The 17,123-nt window shown below is 39.6% G+C and overlaps 1 protein-coding gene across 1 annotated transcript in view; it reads right to left on the bottom strand.

Annotated features, from left to right (window-relative positions):
• The window catches only part of Pgap1 (post-GPI attachment to proteins inositol deacylase 1), a 73,591-nt gene that overhangs the window by 17,547 nt on the left and 38,921 nt on the right, over positions 1-17,123 (bottom strand). The window contains exons 15-23 of the mRNA XM_055616581.1: positions 15,798-15,871; positions 15,639-15,690; positions 15,022-15,088; positions 14,541-14,649; positions 13,068-13,106; positions 7,041-7,134; positions 3,618-3,708; positions 2,383-2,580; positions 1,154-1,289 (exon numbers count right to left, since the gene is read on the bottom strand). Coding sequence (XP_055472556.1) covers positions 1,154-1,289; positions 2,383-2,580; positions 3,618-3,708; positions 7,041-7,134; positions 13,068-13,106; positions 14,541-14,649; positions 15,022-15,088; positions 15,639-15,690; positions 15,798-15,871 — 860 coding nt within the window. The remainder of the gene's footprint in view (positions 1-1,153; positions 1,290-2,382; positions 2,581-3,617; positions 3,709-7,040; positions 7,135-13,067; positions 13,107-14,540; positions 14,650-15,021; positions 15,089-15,638; positions 15,691-15,797; positions 15,872-17,123) is intronic.

Below are 17,123 nucleotides of genomic sequence, written 5' to 3'. Positions count from 1 at the left end.
GTGCAGACAAAACACTCATAATACATAAAAGAAAAATAGGCAACAATGAAAACATTAAAAAAAAGCAACCAAGCTTCACTTAAGCATTCAAAAACAGATTTTATGAAATATTAATCATAACAAATACGAACTCATGTATTTAAAAAGAAAAACACAAAGGGGAAACACTACAAACTTCCAGAATATATAGCAACTTTTTAAACCCTGTGAGATTATGCTCAAATAATGCCTTGCTACAGCAACTTTACAGGTCTCATAGGTCAAAAGTTTGACTATATTCAATATTATACAAAAATGTTCAATTCTATGTGGTGGTAAAATACCTACAGGACTTTGAGAAAAGATTTTAAATTTATTGTTTCCCTTAAATTAAATACCTGAGGAAGTTTAGTCTATTGAAATAGTTTTTAAAAAATATATAATTAAAAAAACAGAGCTTAACCATATCATTTATAAACTGAAGTAAGTGTAGACAGCTTTTCAGATGCACAGACACTCCCTTTAGAAAACTGAAACTAACTCAGGGTACAGGTCTTGGTGTTTTAAAAGAGGCAGACAGAGCCTTGTTTAAGAGCAAAACTGTTACGTGGTGTGGTATCAGCAGTCCACCCGTACCATCCGTGCACCATGAATGCAGCCTGTGGCCTCCCGGATCTCCCGAGAGGCCGGTGGCCATTCAGTATTTCCTGCTACCCCCATGATATCAGCAACTTAATCACTGTTCCATCGCCTTTCATTCTTCAGTAATGGATGTCAGTATTTATTGACATGACTGGACTCATGGTTAAAACTAACAAGTTTTCCTTTTCCTACTCATCTCCTAAAGGGTGTGAGTAAATCTGTCCTAAAATATGTTTAAAAAGCTAATACTTTAAGAACAAAAAGCAACCTAAAACATTACATCTTCCTCCCTTTGTTTTAGCCCAAACCCCAGTTCAGACCAATAATTTCAATTCTATGCTTAAATAAATATAAGTTAAATAACCAAGAGGCAAAACAAAAACAAAAAAACAAAACAACAAACCAAAAACCTTGGCATCAACTTTCTGATGTAACAGAGGGTTGCATTCAGGAGAAATCACAATTTGTGTCACTAACGTCCGTGAGACATTCTACAAAGGCCAGGCCTTAAGTCTCTGCTGCTCCAACATACCTTAAACACATAGTACAGATAAGACAGAAGGATGGCAAGTGCTCCACAAGTTGCCCAACTCAATATGAGAAAGACAACTATCAAAACAGATAAGTCTGGTGACATCACCTTGATATCTTTTGGAAGTTCAGCAGGTCTGGAACAAAAGGAACAAAGTTTTTTTTGTTGTTTTTAATATACTAGTGTGTGTTTATATAGTTCACAAAAGAAGAAAACAATATAAAGGCTGAGGATCCCTAACGTCACAAGAGGGCTTTCCAATCCGTGACCTCATTAGTAGCCCATAGCCAAGATACAGGTGAATTAAGCAAACTGTAAAATAACCTTCAGGTTATGTATATAAAGTAATATAAAACAAATGCATTTTTGTATTTGGAGGTTAGTCCCATCCTCAAGATTTTTCATTATGTACCTGCAAATAGCTCAGACTCTAGAGGGTCGGAGGTAGGAAAAGTCTAATGGCTTGAGCATTTCACATGGAGAGTACTGAGCAGAAGTGCTCTACCAGCCCCTCTGCTGATTATTAGCATGCAAGGACACAAAGTAAACAGTAACGCATTTCTCAGTAATGGTCAGCCGTCAGAAATAGGCTCTCTTAACACACTGATGCTTGTTTCAGTCAGTCATACCATGCTTTCACTAAGGAAGAAAACATGACAATTATTGACAGGTCCTGTGCCAGGCATGCCCAACCCTGACAAAAGAGCACCTTTCCACCTGTAAGGCCTGAGATCTCACTGACAGGAACCCGGGAACAGTGAGGGAAGAAGCATCGTGTGTGGCGTCCCCCATTAACCACATCCCAGCCATCGGCAGGCAGGGCTGAAAAGAAAACTAGACTTGAGTTTTCATCAGAAAAGCTACAAGTAGTTTTGCATTCAAGGTGCCTTTGGGCCTGTAATACAACTCCAGTCTCTATTTTCAGAGCTCTGTCCATTCATCCAATCAGATGGTAAAGACCAAGTCTCCCACCTTCACATTTGACAACAGCAGCCAGCGCTTTTATTTACAAAGTAAGTAATGACTAAATATTTTAAGATTCCTTGTTGGGATGTGTATGTCTGTATATATGATTTTATACTCTGCCCTCCTCTCTCCTTGCCCTCTTCTTCCCAGTCCTGAGGACTGAACTCAGGTCCTCGCACAGGCTGGTCACATGCTCTTCCCGCAGCCTGCACGCAGCTCTCACTTCACTGAGAGCAGTGAGGAAGCTTTTAGCATAGCATTACCTTTTCAGAGCTAGCCACAGTGAAGAAAGGAGCTGCACAGACACGGAAGACAGCAGACCACTCCAGTACGCGGTGCACGTTCCAAACAGGAAGAGAATCAGGGATACGAGAGGAAAGCACATGCTCTGGCTCGTTAAAACGACGGCATCCAATTCCGGCAAGAGCACTGCGTCCCACAGGTCCTTAAACCACGCATATCTGTGACACGGGCAAATGAGGCAGAAAGCAAACGGGACTCCAACAGCTGTTGTTTAACTGTGTATTACTTGAGATGTCTAACCATCTACTAGAGCCCCTAACATGCAAAATCAGTTTGTAAAATACACTGAAAACAAATCTCAATCCTTTCTTGTTTGTCATGTAGCTCAGGCTGCCACTGACGTGGAGATCTTCCTTCCTCCACCCTCTGGATGCTGGTTCACAAGAGTATGCATCCATGAATGGATTTTACTTCATTCTCATGTGTGTGCGTGTGTGTGTGTGTGTGTGTGTGTTACACACAGACGGAGCACCTTCCTCTCCAGCTCTATGTCTTATTCCCTTGAGACAGGGTCTGTCACTCAACTGGAAATTTGCCATTTCAGCCAGCAAGCTCTCAGGATCTGACTGTCCTTTCTCCCTCAGTGTTGGGGCTTTCAATGTAAACACAGCCACGAGTGTGTTTTGTGTGGGTACCATGGATTTGAGCTCACATTTTCACAGTAAGCACTTTTACCCACAAAGTGGATGTCTCAGTCCTTGGTTCTTAATTGTTTTGAAGGAAACAAGTCACTCATTGTCCAAGTTTGTCTACGAGCATTAAGTGTCTGAGTCCAGGCCCTCCGTACTACTTTACTCCTCCCAATCCCTAATGCAGCGTTTAGCTGCTGAAGTCAGAAGGCCAACAGCTCTTTGTAATGACAGAATGAAAAAGGTCTAAGAAATGATTCTCAATAAAAAAAATTACCAAATGTGAGTAAATCAGTAACAGATATTAACTGGGTTAAAGTTTAAGCTTTTAGATTTTTAGACACATATAATTTACTTATACATAAAAATCTATAATCTCTTTTGAAATGATTACAATACTGAAAAATTGATAGACACCAATTGGACCTTTTCCTAAAAGAAAATTCAAATTTAATAAAATATATCAATTGTCAAATACACCTGAACATTCATACTACATTATGAAATCAAAACATAATTATTTTACTAACAAAATTAAAATTATTATCACAGACAATGAAACTTACCCCAACAAAAACTTAATCATAATTACAAATGGGTCAACTTTGTATGGTTTAGCTTCTTTATCCAATACAGTAGCATATTCTAAGCAATAACCTGGTGATTAAAGAAAATCATTATGTGCAACAAAGAATGCATAGTAACTAAGACAAAGATACTTTATCCCACAATGCCTACTGTCACATGTAACAAAAGAACAACACCGTACACCCCAAACTACAAGGGTCTATAGTTTTACCACACAGAGTATTCTTGGGAGGCTCTGTGTAATCCACATTATCGAGCCATTCATGAAGCAAACATATGGTGTCAACGCCAGGGCTTCACAATGCGTAGTTTTATAAATACTGATAATGGCTTTAGATAGTTTTATGGAATTCTTATGCCTTACAATCCATCCACCTAAAAATCCGTAAATCAATGGCTTTTAGCATTTTGTGATGCGTCCATCACTACAAACAGTTTTAGAACATTTTCACCACCCCAAAGAAATTGTTTGCTTTTAAATTTTCCTCTGTTTGGTAATCACTAATCTATCTTTTGTCCTTACAGATATTCCTATTCTGAACATGTGGTATAAATGGAACCATAATGTATGATCCTTGTGACTGGCTTCTTTCATTCAGTACTTGTCAAGATTCAACAATGGGATAGGGGCTGTCTCTTCTGCTGCCTGCCACTGGATCCCTTTCCCCTAGCTGGGCTGCCTTGTCAGGCCCCAGTGGGAGAAGATGTGCTAAGTCCTGCTGTGATCTGAGGTGCCAGGGTGGTTTGATACCCCCTGGGGACCTCCTGTTTTCAGAAAAAAAGTTGGGGGCGGGGTTGGGGTCATGAAGGCAGGACTGGGAGGAGAAGAGGGAGGGAGGGGGCTGGGATCAGGCTGTAAAGAGATTAAATTAATAAATGGAAAAAAGAATATACTGTATGAAAAAAATCTATTTTCACCAAAAAATTAAATAAAATCAAAGTTAAGTTTGATGTAAAATAAAAAAGAAAACAAAAAATATTCAACTTTATTTTAACAGGTACAGTTTTTTGTTTTTTGTTTTTTTTTTTGAGGTGCTAGGGATCAAACCTAGTGAGAACTTCATGCATGCCAGGCAAGTGCTCCACCACTGAGCCATACCCTCAGCCCTTCATATTATTTTTAGCAACTGCTTTGCTTATGAATAACATCACTGTGGATATTTGCATATATGTTTTTAGGCGGATGAAAGCTTTCAATTCCCTTTGGTGTGTTCCTAAGATCAGAGATGCTGAGCTATACAGTAGCTTTGTTCGTCTAATTTGAAGAACTGTCAGGCTGTTTTCTACAGTTGTGTATGAAGGTTCTAATTTCTCCACTTCCTCATTAGCATATTATTATTATCATCATCATTTTACTATACTCATTCTAGTGGGTACAATCTACAGGTGATATGATCTGCACACTTGCTGAATGGTTACCCCTCAATTCGTTTGAGACATACTCATACATTTAAATCCTCTAGAGCAGCTAGTCTCAAATATCCCCAGTGTCTCTCTGGGATTTAGAATCAACTGTCATTCTGTTGGAAGAAAGCAATGTGAAGTGTCTCTTTTCAAAGTGCAGCAAACATACTCAGGTCTGGCTGATGTCACACTGCCAGAACAGCCCCACAACTAAAAGGCTAGGTCTGAAACTCAGAAGACAACGGCTGCATGTTCTCTCTACATGCAAACTTAGTTTGCAGTGCAGGTGTGTATGCACACAAGTAGGTGCAAACAAGAGTCAACCCTAATATACAAAGGAGACCACGAAAGAGTGGAAGCTGCTGAAGAGCTAGGGGAGACTGCAAAGGGACGCATGACATCAAAGAGAGCACAGGGTGGAAGGGAGGGATTAGTAGGAAAAAATCAACTGTAACACTTTGTTTCAAAAGGCCACCATGATATTTAATACTTCGCCTGGTAATTGTTAAAAAGGCTGGTTATGGGGCAGACCACATGTCTTTCCTTTCCTTGGAATACAGGTTGAGATTAAACATTAACAGTAAATTCAGAAAAGCTATTAGAGGGCATTCAAGTTTTCTGAAGACCATTAAAAAGAACTGAGCAGTTACAAAAGATCTGGTACACAGCAATGGTGAAGAGGATTCCTGACATTCAACAGCTTGGCTGCCCTCTTTCCTCCATCCCCCACCTCCTTTGACTACTGTCCAAGCTTAGCCGCAGCTTAGCCTCTTGGAAACTCATAATCTACATCTCTTTAGAGCCATTCTGTCCTTTGCTTTACTGACTCTGGGAAGCTGACTTGTGGACAAGCTTCTCTGGGCGGTGGCAGCAGTCGGGAGAGCAGAACAGGAGAAGTAGGGCTAAGATTTTTCCACCTTCCCAGCTGGCGGTAGCCACATCTTCTGTCTGTCTTCTTTAGGCGAATGTTAGTAGTATGTATGTTAGTAGCTTGTAGTAATGAGGCATTGGCTCAAAAATTAGGAGAAAGGGGAAGGCTAGGGCATGAGGGGTGAGAGAAACAGGGAAGATGAGGGAGGAAAGGTAGAGAAGGGATGGAAGGAAGAGGAGAGATGAAGGCATAGGACTGGGAGGAAGGAACGGAATGAACCAGGAAGGATGATGAGTGAGTGTACGCATGCCACTGCAAGTTTATCAACACAAACCCCTCAGCTGCTGCAGCAGCAGCAAGAGGGAAGGAGGGGAGGGTGTGGATGAGGAGAGACTCTGAAGGCCACAGTTCTAACTATCAACGTAAGCTTTAGAAAATAGAGAAGACAGAAGAACATGTCTGTTACGGGGGCACGATCAACAAAATCTAAACTATGAGAAACACTGAACAAAATGTTTTCAATAAATTGCAAGAGGGAGTGCTGGGATTGGGGGGAATTGCAGCTACAGAACGTAATGCTTAAATCCAGCGACAGACTACAGTGTGTGGATCTTACCCGGAAAGCACAAGACTTAAAATCACTTGACAATGGCAGGACAGCACTAACCCTCTCTTCTGTCCTGATGCTTCCGTTCCTTCTGGTTCTTTCCTTCCTAATCTTCCCTCTTCCTACCTCCCTTGCTGTCTTTTCTTCCTTACTTATGTGGGGCATTTGTAATGTATATAGTAACTTTTGCTCCTTTTATAAGACAAAAGTACTAAAAAAAAAAAAAACTGAAAAGACAAAAGACTGGTCACAAAATCATATGCTATTCCGGAATTTCCAAGGTGGTAGCTAATTCTAAGAACATTCTTATTATGCCTTCTAACTCAGTATAACCTAAATAAACACAACCATATGCATAAAGCCCAGTGGCAGCTCTTAGAACGTACAGGACTCTAGCTTTGATCTCCAGTACTGGAGATGAAATCAAAAGCAAACTAAATCAACAAGGGAGAACAACACGGGACAAACAGTGGCTTTACTATAAAATTACATTAGCTTTTAAGGGGTAAGCAGTTTTACCTGTTGAGAAGACAGAGTATAACTGTCCCCCATAAGCAAGAAGGATGCTGGATATCACATAGGCAGGAAGAGCTCCACCATGAAATCTAACCACCTAGAAGACCAGCAAATTAGAAGTCAACTGTGGAATATCCATGCTGATGAAACAAGTGTACTTTTACACAAAAGAAAACAGGTTATTTTTATATTTTTCCTGGCATGGCCACACACGCATTTCTAGCAAGGAACATCAAAAGTAAGTAAGTATTACAGATGTATAGCACGTAGAAACGTGAGTTTTCCACCAGAGGCATAACTGAGCTCCCATGCTACTAAGTGTTTCCAAAGCATCCGTACCGAGCACTCAAGTGTTCACTCGTGATACTTGGCATCTTCTATGCATTATCTCATGCTCTCTTCTCAAAAACGACCTCTGAAGTGGCTTTGATCTCTATTTTAAGGATAGAAGAATTGAAGAAGGAGAGTCCATACCTTGCTATGTTAATTATATTAACACTAACTTATTTTGTCTCTGTGCTAATTAATAAAATGGGGAGAAATGTTAATGCTTATGGGTAGTTATAAAGATAAGGCACAGTTGTTGTTTAAGGCAGCTGGAATGCTAACTCTCACTAGGTAAGACATCAGAAATCCTTCCTTATAATTATTATAATTTTATTATTATTCATTTTCAGAGACAAGGTTTCTCTGTGTAGCTTTGGCTATCCTGTACATCACTCTGCAGGCCAGGCTGGCCTCAAACCCACAGAGATCTGCCTGTCTCTGCCTCTGTTGGGATTAAAGGTGTACGCTACTACACCTGGCTCTTCCCTGTAAATTATTAGCCTTCACTAAATTGGAAATCCTGTAAAACTTCAGCTTAAAACTCAGCCTAAGCTCACAGCCGTTGTGTTCAAGTGCTTCAGGATGACAAAGCCTGTGGAAGACAGCCTGCTTGAAGGCTCCGCTAAGTCAGTTGTTCCACGGCAGATGGTAAAATGAGAGGCTTAATTGTGATATTTTTATATATACACACTAAATACTTCTCTCAATGTTAGCATTAATTTACCTTAAAGTCTTTCTCCATTCCATGGAATTTGTTTAAAACATAAACTGTCTGGTGACCAGATAAAGAAAATGACAGTGGAAGCCTAACACAAAGCAGTGTGTAACACTACAAAAAGCCGGTGCCCCCTCACTTCCCCAGTACTTTTCAAAGCAAGCTCCCTGAGTGTTTAGTGTCTCAGAAGCACTTAGATGCGTCATCTCATGAGCCATGTCCCCAAGGCTTTTGGGGTAGTTCTCAAACCACTCCCTCTTACTTAGCAGACAAACTAGATTTAGTTTCAGAGATCAAGACCCTTCTGCAATTAGAAGTGTGATAGGGAAGTCAGGTGAGACACTAGAAAAGATTTTTAAAATGTATAGCCCGTGTTCAATTTATAGCTTCAGTGGAAAAGGCCATTTTTTTTTTCCAGCCAATTAACCTAAACAATCTTTACTGCTTGCTAATGCCACTCTAAGAGACTGGAAAGATCCCTTCACCTACACAGAATGAAAAGGAAGCTTGCAGGCAGCTGCAGGATGCTGAGTCAGTAGAATCACTTGAACCTAACAGTGTACAGTATGGCAGTGAGGTTAAGCAGCCTGGGATGTTGAGGGCGATGTCCAGCTTCACTTCTCGCTGAGCCGTATGTTCTTGTACAGGGCACCCTCCTCATCTTAAACCTCATTAACAGAACGAGATGAAGAGCATTACCTCTCAGGGCGAAAGGCTTCATCAAGTGCATCTACAACATGCTAGTACTTGAAACGGCCACTGACACCCAGCTAGTGACTGAAAACAGTAGTCATTAGCAACCATGAACATCCTTAACTGCCTCTAGAATCCTGGATATGGTCCTACAGTGTATTCTGGTTTTTGTTTGTTTGCTTTTGTGAGACAGGGTTTCTCTGTGTGGTCCTGGCTGTCCTGGAACTCACTCTGAAGACCAGGTTGGCTTTGAACTCACAGAAATCTACCTGCTTCTGCCTCCCGGGTACTGGGATTAAAGGCATGCACCACCACTGCTCAGCCTATAGTGTATTCTGAACACATAGAGGGCCAATGTTAGAAGCATGTTGTACGAGGCTGTGAGTACAGCTGGTCCAGAAGGTACTAAATCAGCAATCAGAAAGCGGTCTCCAGTCAGAGTTAAACTATACACATGCTATATTTGGCTTAGTACATGGCATAGTGTTTTCTTAGAATTTGAAGGATATGTCAACAGTGAAAAATTGAAATCCTTAAAACCCAGATTTCAGTTGTCCTTAAAATGTAAAGGTCAGGCAACACTGGATTTCCTTCCTACAGCGGCCGCAGCTTATAGAATTCTCCAGAGGCAGTATCACATGTCATTGTTTATCCTCTTTCAGGTAAATATTCTAAAGAAGATGTACTCTTTCCTTTTTCAGAAAAAAAAATAATTTTATGAAAAAAATCATGTTTAAAGGCTGAAAATTCTCTCAAGCAGCTACTCTTTATTCATCTTCCCTATTTCTTTTCTCTCATTGTAGCAGAGGCCTATGTGTGTATGTGTGTATACAAAACTAGGAGGGGGACATTGGCAGGCATGATGCCATAAAGGAAGAGAGGCAGCAGAACACAGATAGAGAAAAGTAGGAAGAATTCTGGGGCAGGAACGTTTAAGTATGGAATGGGGCAGGGCTGAGGTGGAGGAGGGGGTGGGGGATTGACCAAAATGAAGCCTATCTATGACAGTTGTGTAGGAACTTACTATCTTGTAAACCCAATTAAAACATACACACAGAGACTGAAAGGAGACGCTGCGCGGAAAGACAATGCTGCTCTAAGAAGTAACGCGTCAAGAAACAAAGGGCCCAGTGCTGGGTGTGCAACACCTCCATGAGAGCTGTTGGTGAGGGAGGTCTCAGAGGATCCCAAATAAAGCCTCATATCAGTTCTCGTAGTTGTACCCCTAGAGAATAAACTCTGTTGCTGAAGATACCACACATCTTGCTTGCAAGACACAAAGACAGCAGGCTGGAACTGAGCAGGAAACGTCTCTCTGATGGTGGACTTTCCAGTACCAGACTTTCCAGCAGCCAGGGTCTTTCCTAGCTGTAAAGTCTATTAACTACAAATCAGCCCTTCTGGCAAAATGTACACACGTTGGCAACAGTGGCACGGCTGTCACGGGGTCAGCCAGTTGCCCTTAGCCCACTCTAAGAGAATTAATTTATTTAGAGGGAATTAATTTATGCCCTGTACTGCAAAAACAGTAGACAATCCATGCCTGGGGAGGTCAGAGACCCAAAGGGAGAACTGACTACTATTATTTATGACACTGACATAGCATCGAACTGTCTTCTAACCCTGGCTTTAGTAAGAAAGAAGCTGCCCCTAGCTTTAGTAAGAACGCCTCTCTCTGCAGTGAACAGTGGTGAATGCAGAGATTCATGATTGCCCAAGACACTAAGAATAAGTGACAGCTGAGGGCTGCGCCTTAAATAAATCACTTGTGTCAGCTCTTATAAGACTCAGGGAACTTCACAGATGTGAGAGGAGTAAGAATGTAAGAGCTGGAAGGCAGGGAGATATGGAGGAGAAATGCCATCCTCTAGACATGACAAAACTGCAACCATGAACTCAACAGCAGCTGTGGTTACTGCATTAGGCTTGTATAGACTGGTCCTGTCAGTCATGGGTGTGGACGGGATCATGGGGCTTTACCTCCTACTGCTGAGCTATTGGCTACTTATAGATTCTGGGAGAGGAGGAAGTATTGTCTTGGGTTGTGTACCTTGGGAGTAACCCCAATAGGTTCCAAAGGAAAGCTCCAAACCCATGGCCATAGAGATGGCCCTAGTTCAACTATGCGGGTCACAAACTAAGACAAACAGAAATGTGAGAGATTTGTCGGGAAGAGGTAAGTGGGTAGTAAGTGAGGGTGGGGGATGAGAGTAATCAGAAACTGCCCAAGAACAAAATTAATTCATAAAAATATTAGAAAGAGAATAGCATCAAACGTGCACATCCACTTTTACTGATGCTTCAGCCACAAAAACAAGGAGATAGGAAGCTCATCAATGTATACATAATGAAAATATGGTATATATACGTATACACACACACACACACACACACACACACACACACACACACACACATAACGGAATTTTATTCTACTACAAACAGATGAAACTATGAAATCTGCAAAAATGTATGGATCTAGAAACACAGCAAGGTGACAGAAACTCAAAAAGATTAAAAAGAGCATGTTCTTTCTCATATGCAGCTCCTACCTTGTGGTGCATATATGTATGTATATAAATAGCTGTAAACTGAAAAAACTAAAAGGAAATCAGAGAGCGCAAAAAACAGGCGCTGAGGAAGCGGCAGAGGGTGTAAGGGTACATGTGACCTGAAAATGGGTAGGAGACACAGAGGTCCTTGTATTAGTCCCCATGGGCACTAGAGAATGCAGGAGTGCTAAAATCCAGGAATGTTAAACACACAGGCACATATCCATAGAGATGGATAACCTATTTTCTGCCCAGAAGGCTTGGAACAAAGTGTTTAATCGCCTCGTGGCCTCTGTACTAGCTGCATGGCCAGACCACATGCCTCCTCCAGACCCTTCTGTTTATTTCAGTCAATCTACAGCTCTACCCTCCCAGAGGCCCTTATCAGGAGCGTTGTTACCTTGAGCCTGCTTCCTCAGTTAACCCAGAGAGCCCATCTTCATGGAAGAAGTTGCTTCTACCTTTCAAGAGTATTTTGTACACACAGGCCTCCTTCATTGTCACCAGGAAAGTATTCTGAAACTGTGCTGTGCTTAAATATGCCTAAAGTGCCTGGCGTCAGACAACAGAAGCCATCAACTGGGTCATGCTGAACAAGACTTCCTCCTTGCCTCACTCTGCTGGTCACAGTGTTTGCAGAGACCCTTCACAGAACACTGGGGAAGAGATGTGGAAAAGAGCTGAGGTGGAGGAGAGGGCAAGGGGAGCTCAATGTGGAGAAGAATCTACTAAAACGCAGTTTGAAAATGTCATAAGGACATCTAATAATGTTTGTGTGTTAATTTAAAGGATAGACCTAAAAATGAAGATATACCAAATGAGCTAGATACATGAAACACTTGAGTTCATTCTTTTAGGAACTATACACTAAGCAATTAGGAATGAAGGAAGAGCATGTACTTTCTTACTTTTGTAGTGTTAGACTTAACACAGTTCTTTATTTGACAACTTAAAAAGTTTACACCCTTGATCCTGTGATACTGACACAATCTTACTTTTTAACCATATATCTATATCTAAACATAAGTATTACTTTGTCCTCTGTTGGTATAATTGTCCTTAATGATAGCTTGACTTTTCTCATCCCTGATTTGAAATATGGACCAAAGTCATATAGTTAAGAGGAGTCCACCTTTCTCTAAGCTATATAAATGACAAGTCCTTTGTATACGTTAGAAGACTAAGAGCAGGAATTATCTTGTATTATAGGAAATAATTTTTAATTGGTTCCTTAACTCTTTACAAATCTTTAAGTATTTATGATGCTATTTTATAACTCAAACTAAAATTTACTTATTTCTTTATGATTTATACAATTTATACATTAACTGAATTTTATTATGTTCATAAATTTTATAGTAATTAAAATTTATTTCTCAAAAGGTTGCTCCAAAAATCAAATGAGATAATGCATACAAAAAATGTTTCCAACTCAATTGTAAGAGTTGAATTACAATCATGACCAAGTACATGATTATCAATATTAATTTATTAATTTATGATCCAAAAAAGTAATATGCCTGAGTCATAAAGCACAAAGATCAAAAATTTAATGTAGTAATAAAATTTTTGTTGTATTAATTTCTATTAATTTTTCTGTCTTAATATTACAAAATTCTGAAAGTTCTAAAAATAATGACTGTGGTTCTACTTAAAAATTACTAATTTACAGAAACAGATTGCAATCCCTTCCAAATCAAAAGGCAATAAATAATCAACCAACCTGCATTAAGTTTCTCTTACCTGTCCAAGTATTTGTGGAAAGGAAGTCTTAATTGTCACCTAGTAAAAAATAATTGTTAAAACAAGACATTATTTTTCTTAAACTCATTTCACTGTTTTATTAAATTCAGTACTTCTGTGTATCTTTTAAATATGATAACTTTCAAACAAGAGATCTTTAAGAATATCCTAAGCCATCACTTTAATTGTCTAAAGTAGTTTCCCATTCTGTAAATTTTCCTGTATACATCCTCAACAACTAGATGAATGTGATGGTATGTGGGTGGTAACCCTTTACTAACTAGAATATCTAATTATCCACACTGTTATGAAGAGATCATGTTAGATAAAAGAATGTATATCAAAGTAATATTTATGAAAGAAACTCAGCCTTACTTAACATATATTAGATATATTATGAAATCTGAGAAAAGAAGTCCTTCGTTGCTGCTGTTTTTTTGTTTGTTTGTTTTTTAAGACAGGGTTTCTCTGTGTAGCCTTGGCTGTCCTGGACTGTTTCTGTAGCCCGGGCTGGCCTGGAACTCTGAGAGATCCACCTGCCTCTGCCTCCCGGGTGCTGCGATTACGGGTGTGTGCTGCACCAGTTAGGAAACCTTTCTTAAGCAAGTTATAAAAGTTACATACAACATGGCTGTGTCTTGCTAAAATATAAACTTCTTGAAAATATATAATATTGATTTTCAAAAACCATGGACATTTGTCAAGCATGTAGTATTTGAAGCCAAACTGATAATATAATTTTTTTTTTTTGAGACAGGCTCTCACTGTGTAGACCTGGCTGGCCTCAAACTCACAGAAAATCATCTGTCTCTGTCTCCCAAGACAATATAATTCTTATTTTAATACTGGAAATACAAAGTTGCAAACTGAAAAACACAGTAGAGCTGCAATAGCCATCACTGTTAGAAACAGAATGCAAAATATCATCCATGAATTCCATGAGACACAAATCATACAGGTGCACTTGAAACTTAGTCATAGAAACAGATTCAATCAATCCATTATCTCCTAGTTTATCCTAAGGAAGTTAGTCCTAGTACAGAATCCAGATACTTAGGGCTGCTAACCAGAAATAAGATATTCATATAAACCAGTGTTTCATGCCACCACTGAAAAGCATACAGATCTTTAAAAAGTAGTTAAAGGTGAGATCCTTAAACTAACCCAGTACTGCACAAACCAGTATGCCCCATGTTAGTCACTGTAGTAAAGCGATGGCAGCTAATTACATGCTCTTTGATTCTCAATCCCAGCCTTTAAAACTTAGAATAAGCTGCAGTTTCCGTTTCTATAGGATGCTCACATGCCCAGTCTATCCCCAGAAATATTCAATGGTAAAGAAGCAGAGTGGAAAATATTTAACATTCTCCTGCTGATGGGCTTCCACATCATGATGTATCTGCAGCTAACAGCAGAAAGACCTCCACTTGTCCATATTCAAACCATGCTTAGTTATGCAAATGCATGTCTCACCTCATACTGGCAGTCTGATGATGTGTACATTTTTAACAGTGCTACATGGCTGTCGTTTTCTGGCTGAGCAACATGAAGTTTCAGAGAAATTTCTGTGGAAGATGGAACCCTGAAGAGATTATCGAAATATCAATCTTTAAGTATAAAGTGTTGGTGAACAGCCATGGCTAAGTCAGTGCTCCACACAGTCTAGTCAAGTAGCGTAGAGGAAGGTAAAGGACAGATGCATTATCTGAGTGGGCACTTTTGCTCATATCACAGTTGCCTGGCTGCTCCTCCAGCCTGAGATACATGGAGATGCCGGCAGATGTCCCTTTCTCAAGCATGATTCAAGTACTATATTGTTTAAACAGAATAGCATATGTATCTACATCTTAAATAGCAGGCACACTACTGTCAACACGTAGATGACTTCAGTAATCTAAGCACAGATTCTACTTTCAAACACCAAGGTTTAGAGTAAGTTCTTCCATGTACTTACTGTGCAATGGTTAGCGAGTCTTCGTAAGACCAAGGAATATGAAGTTTATAGATACTAGTTATCTCTTCTGTTAAGACACAAAGGAGAGAAGCATTATTCTTTGTGTTACCTTGACTCACATACGCTATAAGACTATTATATATAAACTACCCATTTCACAAAAAGATCAGTGTGGAACATGGTAAAATATTATTGAATATTAGGCCCACCAAAGATATTAAGGTATATGAGTAGTACTAAGAAACAATATTTTTCACTTACAATTACTGTTGTGTTTATGCATGATGCTTGTGTGTGAGTACATGTGGTTGGGTGGAGGGAGAGAGACTTCAGGGAATCATTCATGTCTTCCACCATTACACGGGTTCTGGAAATTGAAATCAGCCCTTTATCTGAGCCACCTCACCCATCCCAAAACATACAATATTTTTAAAACGTATTAATACGATTTACTCTTGAGAGTCTATTAAATTCTTTGAAGATAGAACTACTTTGCCATTATCATATATCTAATTTTATTCCATAAATACATGAAAGAGAAGCCAGGAAACAAGCACTGTGGAACTTCCCAGCAAATGTGCTGGCTTTTCAGGTAGTGAACCTACCCATGCACTTACCTTTGCCTCCAGAGCATTTGCTCACCACGTTGACTTTAAACGCTTGGTATATCTGAGACAGTTTGACAGAGACAAAAAAAAAAAAAAAAAAAAAGTTTATTTGTTTAACAAAACAGCAAACGAAAATGAAAGTCTTCCTGTTCTACTCATGACAATTACCTGTCCAAAGTTCAGAAGCTCTATATTATAGTACAGGCCACTCGTATTTAATATCACCTTCCTTGAAGACAATCCTGTTGAATTAAAAGCACTGTATTATTTATAATAGCAGAGAGTTTAAGAAATGCGTTGATTGCTCAAATAACATTTTAAAATACCGAAAGAAGTCTAAAATTAGTAGAAAAAACTTAAAACTTTGCTGTGGTTGGTGGGGTCTGAGCAGGGGGTGAGGACCTGAAGGCCAGCCAAGGCTGCATGCTGAGACTGAAGCACAGAGAAGGATGTAGCATAGTAAACGCTGCAGGAAACAAGCTAACAGAGCCCTCCAAGCCAAAGCTGGAACAACTAAAGAAGGCTCTATCCAAGCTAAGCAAGCACTCCACGGCAGAGCTAGGCTCCGCCCCAAAATATGTATTCATTAGTTCATACAGTTTTGAAAAATAAATGAATAAATGAGGCAGCTCTATCTCAGACAGGATTTCAATGAATTGAGAATGCAATAGTAATCACTTGCTGTAGAATACTTAATCCATTGTGTGCTAAAGTTAGTAAGTTGCACATCTTGTAAAATTATTTCCTCTAAGATATTTATTAATGGCAAAGGAAAAACAGTATTCACATAGTGGAGAAAGCTGCCAGATTCCATTTTATTATCCAAAGACCAAAGTTAGCACACTGGAAATTAGATTTATGAGCATCATACAATCTGACACATGAGGAAGACACATGGTTTCTGTGGATTCTTGGCAAAAATACATAAGCTCAATGTGGAAACATGACAGTATTAAACAAATCCAAACTAGGGGGTGCTCTGCAAGTAACTGAGTACCCTTGAAATGTTCCAAAGTGATAAAGGCCAAGGAGACACTAAGGAACCGACAAATGTTACAGGAGACACAATAACTAAACCCAATGCAGGCACCTGGAGGAGGATCAGAGACAAAACGGGCAATAAAACAAGCCTGTTTAGGTTATTAAATATTGTATTTTTAAAGATTTATTTATTTATTATTTATACAATGTTCTGCCTACAGGCCAGAAGAAGAACCAAGTCTCACTGTAGATGGTTACGAGCCACCATGTGGTTACTGGGAATTGAACTCAGGACCTTTGGAAGAACAGACAGTGCTCTTAACCTCTGAGCCATCTCTCTAGCCCCTACATATTGTATTAACAGTAACTTAAATTCAAAACTGTATTGTGGTGCTGGAAGGATGGCTCAGTGTTTAAGAGCATGCACAGCTCTTGAAGAGGACCTGAGTGTGGTTCCCAGCATCCACATCAGGTAGTTCACAGCTAATTTCACCTCCAAGGAGAAAGGAGATC

This window comes from Psammomys obesus, unplaced genomic scaffold (assembly GCF_907164565.1).
Source record: "Psammomys obesus unplaced genomic scaffold, mPsaObe1.curated_primary_1811, whole genome shotgun sequence".
In the NCBI taxonomy this organism is placed as follows: domain Eukaryota; kingdom Metazoa; phylum Chordata; class Mammalia; order Rodentia; family Muridae; genus Psammomys; species Psammomys obesus.
This window is presented reverse-complemented; position numbering and strand designations above follow the sequence as displayed.